This window comes from Mixophyes fleayi, chromosome 2, assembly GCF_038048845.1.
Source record: "Mixophyes fleayi isolate aMixFle1 chromosome 2, aMixFle1.hap1, whole genome shotgun sequence".
NCBI classification, from domain to species: domain Eukaryota; kingdom Metazoa; phylum Chordata; class Amphibia; order Anura; family Limnodynastidae; genus Mixophyes; species Mixophyes fleayi.
This window is the reverse complement of record NC_134403.1, coordinates 376,391,286-376,402,003: the sequence shown is the minus strand read 5'-3', so window position 1 is coordinate 376,402,003 and position 10,718 is coordinate 376,391,286. Positions and strand designations below refer to the sequence as shown.

Below are 10,718 nucleotides of genomic sequence, written 5' to 3'. Positions count from 1 at the left end.
CATATACTGTGTGGTCTGTAGGTCTGTGTGTTCTATACAGGACAGGTGTCACACATACACCATATATAAATCAGCTGGAGCAGTGGGTACATATACTGTGTGGTCTGTAGGTCTGTGTGTTCTATACAGGACAGGTGTCACACATACACCATATATAAATCAGCTGGAGCAGTGGGTACATATACTGTGTGGTCTGTAGGTCTGTGTGTTCTATACAGGACAGGTGTCACACATACACCATATATAAATCAGATGGATCAGTGGGTACATATACTGTGTGATCTGTAGGTCTGTGTGTTCTATACAGGACTGGTGTCACACATACACCATATATAAATCAGCTGGATCAGTGGGTACATATACTGTGTGGTCTGATTTCATCAGGACAATGACGCGGCATTGAAGGATTCCTCCCCCCGTGTGTGTGTCTGTCTCTCTCTCTCTATATATATATATATATTTATACACACATATCTACACATAGAAGAGATTATATGATAATGTTGAAGAAACAAGGGCAACTCGTGTCCTCTGACCACAAGGATCATTATCCTGCAGAGAGCTGGTCTTGCTCTCACAGCAGGACCAGCACTTCCTCAGCTCCCAGTCCCTCGGAGTCACTACTTACTGTAGGCAGGTTTATTTACTTCCCACGTTCTCATCACACCGGTATTCATAAACTTATTCTGTTAACCATAAACCACCAACTGTCTTCTAATCCAAGACGGACTTAACAGGGAGAATATCCAGAGTTAGTTACGGTTGGATTAGTATTTTGTGGGAAAAAGGTTTTAGTCCCTCAGGTTTTAATTAGAGCTTCCAAACAGGTTTCACACTATATAAAGAAGGAAGAGATCATCTGACAAATATAGGACCAATAACTAAGGACCTTTCTACGTCCCACTAAACATAACATGTTCTCCCGGAGTGAAGATTCCATGAACCACATAACAGAAGATTACACTGAAAACCACAGAGACCCTCTCTCATATTTCTATGTTTATTTTGTTCATATCGTTAAACAGACCCCTCCCATCCTGGATATGGAGCTGTGTGATCCACGTCTAATGGTTTTCACTTATGAATATTTACATAAAATACTAGAGAAGTCAAATATGAAAAGTGAAAATGAAATTACCATCCTTTACAGACTCTTCCCCGTCACATCCATGACCACTGAAGACGTTAGTGAAATCTTAGATGATCTCAGTGCAAAACATGAAGGACCAGAAATATTATACATAGGAATCTTCCGTTTGGAAGGGATCTTCTTACAGTAAAGCCTCCGACGCAGAATTTTCCAGCCCCAACAGCTGAGGTACAAGTAGAAATCCCTGAACCCTATAATAGACGGAGAGTCCATATATATCGACAGAACAGCATAGAGAACAAGCTCTTGGGGTGAACACTGGCTGCTCCGATGGCTCATTCTATGGTTCATGGATTCTATAGGAGAACTGGACGAGGCCTCGGAGAATCACTTTCACTCCTCCGAGGGTGGACCTGGATTCCTGGGCAATTGTAGCAGTTGACTGATTTTCTCGGCCTGATGTTCGGCTGATTCTCTATCCGCCTCACTCATCCCCTCGACAACTACATCCGTGAGCTGAAGCTGTTCACTCCTAAGAGAAAAACAGGGGTCACTGGGGAGTCATAATCATACTCTGAGAAAACAGAGAGGTAGCAGCACACTTAAAGTGAACGGGGTACAGGAGCAGGATGATGGGATACAGATGGTTATAGTGCATCCCTCCCCCTATATATATATATATATATATATATATATATATATATATATATATATATATATATATATATATATATATATATATAAAACAAAATAAGCGAGAGGGGGCGCCACAAAGTATAATACTGTATGTAAAAATACAGACTAATGTACCAAGTAGTAGAAATAAGGCTCACCACGTGGGTACAGACACACAGGTTGAAGTGAATCAAAAATAAGTGCACTCAAGAGTACCAGCACCATGCAAATATAGTATGCGTACCAGATATAAAGTCTTTAAGGCTTATCTGTTAGTATCCTGTATCATCAGGAGCTCAGGTTTTTCTCCCAAGTCGGTGTTGTCTCACACAGCGATAGGGGTACAGAGCTGGCACTTCATATGTCCACAGTAACCAATTTGTAAAATAGAGGAGACTCACATAGTGTGATATTGTATATCCACACATTTATTTTGTAAAATAATATAGGTGTAAACTTACATAAAACACTTCAAAAAGATCTTATCTGGGTATCTTTGTAAAAGAGCCTAAACACTGGGAACATCAATGAAGGCTCACCAACATATTGCTGGATTCTGGCTCACCAACATGCAGCTGGGCTCAGTAATCACATCAGAAACAGTCCTCAACGCGTTTCGTCTCAAGTAATAAAGACTTCATCAGGAGGAAATTTATTACTTGAGACGAAACGCGTTGAGAACTGTTTCTGATGTGATTACTGAGCCCAGCTGCATGTTGGTGAGCCAGAATCCAGCAATATGTTGGTGAGCCTTCATTGATGTTCCCAGTGTTTAGGCTCTTTTACAAAGATACCCAGATAAGATCTTTTTGAAGTGTTTTATGTAAGTTTACACCTATATTGTTTTACAAAATAAATGTGTGGATATACAATATCACACTATGTGAGTCTCCTCTATTTTACAAATTGGTTACTGTGGACATATGAAGTGCCAGCTCTGTACCCCTATCGCTGTGTGAGACAACACCGACTTGGGAGAAAAACCTGAGCTCCTGATGATACAGGATACTAACAGATAAGCCTTAAAGACTTTATATCTGGTACGCATACTATATTTGCATGGTGCTGGTACTCTTGAGTGCACTTATTTTTGATTCACTTCAACCTGTGTGTCTGTACCCACGTGGTGAGCCTTATTTCTACTACTTGGTACATTAGTCTGTATTTTTACATACAGTATTATACTATGTGGCACCCCCTCTCGCTTATTTTGTTTTAGATTTTATCCAGTACACCATCTGGCCTTGTGAGGATTTGGCAGCCGCCTGAACATAGGACTTTCGTTTATATAAAGAGACATTTAATTCATACCTATTTGTCTATCTAGAGTTACGCGCTGTATTATCTATTGTATTTTGTTATATATATATATATATATATATATATATATATATACACACATACATACATACATACATACATCTATACACACACACACACACATATATACACACACACATATATATATACACACACACATATACATACACACACACATATATATACACATCTATATACACACACACATATATATATACACACACACACACACACACATATACATATACACACACATATACACACACACACAAACGCACCATTGCTGCAATTTACTCTCATATAACTGACGTCGATATCTGCGTTTCTGCTCATACAGATCTTCTCCAGTAAGAGCCTGTAACCCAGATATTAGGGCTCCGACCGGGATCCTGAGGTCAGAGTGAGAAGTTAGTGGCAGATAAACCAACACAGGGTGCTCCGTACTAAATGGCACTCACCCAAGTAACACTCCAATGAATGACCCTCCAATCATACCCCGGAGTCCCAAATTCAGCCGAAACAGACCACCGGTGACCGCTGTGAGGGGACAGAGCAACAAAGGACATAAGCTCTGCTCATGCAAATGCACACTGACTGCAGAGGACAGACTTACCCTGCTGCCTGCGCCCAGGCGGCACGCTCACCCTGCTGCCTGCGCCCAGACGGCACGCTCAGCCTGCGCCCAGGCGGCACGCTCACCCTGCTGCCTGCACCCAGGCGGCACGCTCACCCTGCTGCCTGCGCCCAGACGGCACGCTCAGCCTGCGCCCAGGCGGCACGCTCACCCTGCTGCCTGCGCCCAGACGGCACGCTCAGCCTGCGCCCAGGCGGCACGCTCACCCTGCTGCCTGCACCCAGACGGCACGCTCACCCTGCTGCCTGCACCCAGGCGGCACGCTCACCCTGCTGCCTGCGCCCAGACGGCACGCTCAGCCTGCGCCCAGGCGGCACGCTCACCCTGCTGCCTGCGCCCAGGCGGCACGCTCACCCTGCTGCCTGCGCCCAGGCGGCACGCTCACCCTGCTGCCTGCGCCCAGGCGGCACGCTCACCCTGCTGCCTGCGCCCAGACGGCACGCTCACCCTGCTGCCTGCTCCCAGACGGCACGCTCACCCTGCTGCCTGCTCCCAGACGGCACGCTCACCCTGCTGCCTGCGCCCATTCACCCTGCTGCCTGCACCCAGGCGGCACGCTCACCCTGCTGCCTGCGCCCAGGCGGCACGCTCACCCTGCTGCCTGCGCTTAGTACAGTCATTTTACTGCATACACTGAGCATACTACTGCCTACATTTAGGGTACCTCACACAGTACCGACACAAGTTATGTATATATATATATATATACATACATAACTACAGAACTGAACGCTGGGTGCAGGAGGGCTGTGCCCACATTATGTACACACACATTGGATCCTCTGTACTCACCAAAGTAATTTCCATTCATTAGTGAAGGTCCCATCTGATATAAATACCCACAATGCACCTCTACGTCTTACTTACAGTCTATATATCGCTGCATAATACATATTTCTCTGGGTAACATATCCTATATGTGCTATTGATTTATACATACAGAGCCCTCATATGACTCAGTGTCAGATTACCTCCAGCGACTCCAAAGTGGCTGATGGCAACTTTATCCCGATACGCTGACAGCCCGGTGTTCACACAACTGTAAGACACAGACGAGGCGGGAGTAAGTTACAGTGTCGGGAGTAGGATGGAGATGGGACCACCACAAGGGAGGGTGGGGGGACTGGAGATCTGACCACCATGAAGAGGTGGGGGGAGGGTTAGTGGGGGTAACGGGGATCTGACCACCACGGAGGGGACAGCAGTAGAACCAAGCGGTACATTAGTTGACAGGGAAAGTGCTGGTGTAGAGGGTTAAGGGGAACTTTAAGCTGAAAACTTTGCAGGAGGACCTGGAAACAAGAATCAGGATGACACTTACTTAAAAATTGTAACAAAAGCTGCAATTCTCCAACTCCAGCGAAACCCATAGCGAATAAATCCTCGAATAGCCGCGTTCTGAGCCGATCTCTAGGGACACATGGAAGACACGGGTGATGGGGGCTGTGTGTAATGTGTAGGGGACACATGGAAGACACGGGTGATGGGGGGCTGTGTGTAATGTGTAGGGGACACATGGAAGACACGGGTGATGGGGGCTGTGTGTAATGTGTAGGGGACACATGTAGGACACGGGTGATGGGGGGGCTGTGTGTGATGTGTAGGGGACACATGGAAGACACGGGTGATGGGGGGGCTGTGTGTGATGTGTAGGGGACACATGGAAGACACGGGTGATGGGGGGGCTGTGTGTAATGTGTAGGGGACACATGGAAGACACGGGTGATGGGGGCTGTGTGTGATGTGTAGGGGACACATGGAAGACACGGGTGATGGGGGGGCTGTGTGTAATGTGTAGGGGACACATGGAAGACACGGGTGATGGGGGCTGTGTGTGATGTGTAGGGGACACATGGAAGACACGGGTGATGGGGGGCTGTGTGTAATGTGTAGGGGACACATGTAGGACACGGGTGATGGGGGCTGTGTGTAATGTGTAGGGGACACATGGAAGACACTGGTGATGGGGGCTGTGTGTAATGTGTAGGGGGACACATGGAAGACACGGGTGATGGGGGCTGTGTGTAATGTGTAGGGGACACATGTAGGACACGGGTGATGGGGGCTGTGTGTAATGTGTAGGGGACACATGGAAGACACTGGTGATGGGGGCTGTGTGTAATGTGTAGGGGACACATGTAGGACACAGGTGATGGGGGGCTGTGTGTAATGTGTAGGGGACACATGGAAGACACGGGTGATGGGGGCTGTGTGTAATGTGTAGGGGACACATGTAGGACACGGGTGATGGGGGGCTGTGTGTAATGTGTAGGGGACACATGGAAGACACGGGTGATGGGGGCTGTGTGTAATGTGTAGGGGACACATGTAGGACACGGGTGATGGGGGCTGTGTGTAATGTGTAGGGGACACATGGAAGACACTGGTGATGGGGGGCTGTGTGTAATGTGTAGGGGACACATGGAAGACACGGGTGATTGGGGGGGTCGTGTGTAATGTGTAGGGGACACATGGAAGACACGGGTGATGGGGGGCTGTGTGTAATGTGTAGGGCCACATGTAGGACACGGGTGATGGGGGCTGTGTGTAATGTGTAGGGGACACATGGAAGACACGGGTGATGGGGGCTGTGTGTAATGTGTAGGGGACACATGTAGGACACGGGTGATGGGGGCTGTGTGTAATGTGTAGGGGACACATGTAGGACACGGGTGATGGGGGCTGTGTGTAATGTGTAGGGGACACATGGAAGACACGGGTGATGGGGGCTGTGTGTAATGTGTAGGGGACACATGTAGGACACGGGTGATGGGGGGCTGTGTGTAATGTGTAGGGGACACATGGAAGACACGGGTGATGGGGGCTGTGTGTAATGTGTAGGGGACACATGTAGGACACGGGTGATGGGGGGCTGTGTGTAATGTGTAGGGGACACATGGAAGACACGGGTGATGGGGGGGCTGTGTGTAATGTGTAGGGGACACATGGAAGACACGGGTGATGGGGGCTGTGTGTAATGTGTAGGGGACACATGTAGGACACGGGTGATGGGGGGGCTGTGTGTAATGTGTAGGGGACACATGGAAGACACTGGTGATGGGGGCTGTGTGTAATGTGTAGGGGACACATGTAGGACACAGGTGATGGGGGGCTGTGTGTAATGTGTAGGGGACACATGGAAGACACGGGTGATGGGGGCTGTGTGTAATGTGTAGGGGACACATGTAGGACACGGGTGATGGGGGGCTGTGTGTAATGTGTAGGGGACACATGGAAGACACGGGTGATGGGGGCTGTGTGTAATGTGTAGGGGACACATGTAGGACACGGGTGATGGGGGCTGTGTGTAATGTGTAGGGGACACATGGAAGACACTGGTGATGGGGGGCTGTGTGTAATGTGTAGGGGACACATGGAAGACACGGGTGATTGGGGGGGTCGTGTGTAATGTGTAGGGGACACATGGAAGACACGGGTGATGGGGGGCTGTGTGTAATGTGTAGGGCCACATGTAGGACACGGGTGATGGGGGCTGTGTGTAATGTGTAGGGGACACATGGAAGACACGGGTGATGGGGGCTGTGTGTAATGTGTAGGGGACACATGTAGGACACGGGTGATGGGGGCTGTGTGTAATGTGTAGGGGACACATGTAGGACACGGGTGATGGGGGCTGTGTGTAATGTGTAGGGGACACATGGAAGACACGGGTGATGGGGGCTGTGTGTAATGTGTAGGGGACACATGTAGGACACGGGTGATGGGGGGCTGTGTGTAATGTGTAGGGGACACATGGAAGACACGGGTGATGGGGGCTGTGTGTAATGTGTAGGGGGACACATGTAGGACACGGGTGATGGGGGGCTGTGTGTAATGTGTAGGGGACACATGGAAGACACGGGTGATGGGGGGCTGTGTGTAATGTGTAGGGGACACATGGAAGACACGGGTGATGGGGGCTGTGTGTAATGTGTAGGGGACACATGTAGGACACGGGTGATGGGGGGCTGTGTGTAATGTGTAGGGGACACATGGAAGACACGGGTGATGGGGGGCTGTGTGTAATGTGTAGGGGACACATGGAAGACACGGGTGATGGGGGGGGCTGTGTGTAATGTGTAGGGGACACATGGAAGACACGGGTGATGGGGGCTGTGTGTAATGTGTAGGGGACACATGTAGGACACGGGTGATGGGGGGGCTGTGTGTAATGTGTAGGGGACACATGGAAGACACGGGTGATGGGGGCTGTGTGTAATGTGTAGGGGACACATGTAGGACACAGGTGATGGGGGGGCTGTGTGTAATGTGTAGGGACACATGGAAGACACGGGTGATGGGGGGCTGTGTGTAATGTGTAGGGGACACATGGAAGACACGGGTGATGGGGGGCTGTGTGTAATGTGTAGGGGACACATGGAAGACACGGGTGATGGGGGGCTGTGTGTAATGTGTAGGGGACACATGGAAGACACGGGTGATGGGGGCTGTGTGTAATGTGTAGGGGACACATGGAAGACACGGGTGATGGGGGGGCTGTGTGTAATGTGTAGGGGACACATGGAAGACACGGGTGATGGGGGGCTGTGTGTAATGTGTAGGGGACACATGGAAGACACGGGTGATGGGGGCTGTGTGTAATGTGTAGGGGACACATGGAAGACACGGGTGATGGGGGCTGTGTGTAATGTGTAGGGGACACATGAAGACACGGGTGATGGGGGCTGTGTGTAATGTGTAGGGGACACATGGAAGACACGGGTGATGGGGGCTGTGTGTAATGTGTAGGGGACACATGTAGGACACGGGTGATGGGGGCTGTGTGTAATGTGTAGGGGACACATGTAGGACACGGGTGATGGGGGGCTGTGTGTAATGTGTAGGGGACACATGGAAGACACGGGTGATGGGGGCTGTGTGTAATGTGTAGGGGACACATGGAAGACACGGGTGATGGGGGGGCTGTGTGTAATGTGTAGGGGACACATGGAAGACACGGGTGATGGGGGGCTGTGTGTAATGTGTAGGGGACACATGGAAGACACGGGTGATGGGGGGCTGTGTGTAATGTGTAGGGGACACATGTAGACACGGGTGATGGGGGGGCTGTGTGTAATGTGTAGGGGACACATGGAAGACACGGGTGATGGGGGGGCTGTGTGTAATGTGTAGGGGACACATGGAAGACACGGGTGATGGGGGGGCTGTGTGTAATGTGTAGGGGACACATGGAAGACACGGGTGATGGGGGGGCTGTGTGTAATGTGTAGGGGACACATGTAGGACACGGGTGATGGGGGGCTGTGTGTAATGTGTAGGGGACACATGTAGGACACGGGTGATGGGGGGCTGTGTGTAATGTGTAGGGGACACACGGAAGACACGGGTGATGGGGGGCTGTGTGTAATGTGTAGGGGACACATGGAAGACACGGGTGATGGGGGGGCTGTGTGTAATGTGTAGGGGACACATGGAAGACACGGGTGATGGGGGGGCTGTGTGTAATGTGTAGGGACACATGTAGGACACGGGTGATGGGGGGGCTGTGTGTAATGTGTAGGGGACACATGTAGGACACGGGTGATGGGGGGCTGTGTGTAATGTGTAGGGGACACATGGAAGACACGGGTGATGGGGGGGCTGTGTGTAATGTGTAGGGGACACATGTAGGACACGGGTGATGGGGGGCTGTGTGTAATGTGTAGGGGACACATGGAAGACACGGGTGATGGGGGGGCTGTGTGTAATGTGTAGGGGACACATGGAAGACACGGGTGATGGGGGGGGCTGTGTGTAATGTGTAGGGGACACATGTAGGACACGGGTGATGGGGGGCTGTGTGTAATGTGTAGGGGACACATGGAAGACACGGGTGATGGGGGGGCTGTGTGTAATGTGTAGGGGACACATGGAAGACACGGGTGATGGGGGGGCTGTGTGTAATGTGTAGGGGACACATGTAGGTCACGGGTGATGGGGGGCTGTGTGTAATGTGTAGGGGACACATGTAGGACACAGGTGATGGGGGGCTGTGTGTAATGTGTAGGGGACACATGGAAGACACGGGTGATGGGGGCTGTGTGTAATGTGTAGGGGACACATGTAGGACACGGGTGATGGGGGGCTGTGTGTAATGTGTAGGGGACACATGTAGGACACAGGTGATGGGGGGCTGTGTGTAATGTGTAGGGGACACATGGAAGACACGGGTGATGGGGGGCTGTGTGTAATGTGTAGGGGACACATGGAAGACACGGGTGATGGGGGGCTGTGTGTAATGTGTAGGGGACACATGGAAGACACGGTGATGGGGGGCTGTGTGTAATGTGTAGGGGACACATGGAAGACACGGGTGATGGGGGGGCTGTGTGTAATGTGTAGGGGACACATGGAAGACACGGGTGATGGGAGGGGCTGTGTGTAATGTGTAGGGGACCATGTAGGACACGGGTGATGGGGGGCTGTGTGTAATGTGTAGGGGACACATGTAGGACACGGGTGATGGGGGGGCTGTGTGTAATGTGTAGGGGACACATGGTAGGGACACGGGTGATGGGGGGGCTGTGTGTAATGTGTAGGGGACACATGGAAGACACGGGTGATGGGGGGCTGTGTGTAATGTGTAGGGGACACATGGAAGACACGGGTGATGGGAGGGCTGTGTGTAATGTGTAGGGGACACATGGAAGACACGGGTGATGGGGGGGCTGTGTGTAATGTGTAGGGGACACATGGAAGACACGGGTGATGGGAGGGCTGTGTGTAATGTGTAGGGGACACATGGAAGGACACGGGTGATGGGGGGGCTGTGTGTAATGTGTAGGGACACATGGAAGACACGGGTGATGGGGGGGCTGTGTGTAATGTGTAGGGGACACATGTAGGACACGGGTGATTGGGGGGGACTGTGTGTAATGTGTAGGGGACACATGGAAGGACACGGGTGATGGGGGGGCTGTGTGTGATGTGTTAGGGGACACATGTAGGACACGGGTGATGGGGGGGCTGTGTGTAGATGTGTAGGGGACACATGTAGGA

At 50.9% G+C, this 10,718-nt stretch overlaps 1 protein-coding gene across 1 annotated transcript in view; it reads right to left on the bottom strand.

The window, feature by feature from the left end:
• Positions 1-986: 986 nt before the first annotated feature.
• The window catches only part of TIMMDC1 (translocase of inner mitochondrial membrane domain containing 1), a 19,529-nt gene continuing 9,797 nt past the window's right edge, over positions 987-10,718 (bottom strand). The window contains exons 2-6 of the mRNA XM_075197856.1: positions 5,041-5,129; positions 4,691-4,758; positions 3,544-3,622; positions 3,364-3,474; positions 987-1,622 (exon numbers count right to left, since the gene is read on the bottom strand). Coding sequence (XP_075053957.1) covers positions 1,484-1,622; positions 3,364-3,474; positions 3,544-3,622; positions 4,691-4,758; positions 5,041-5,129 — 486 coding nt within the window. The 3' untranslated portion in view covers positions 987-1,483. The remainder of the gene's footprint in view (positions 1,623-3,363; positions 3,475-3,543; positions 3,623-4,690; positions 4,759-5,040; positions 5,130-10,718) is intronic.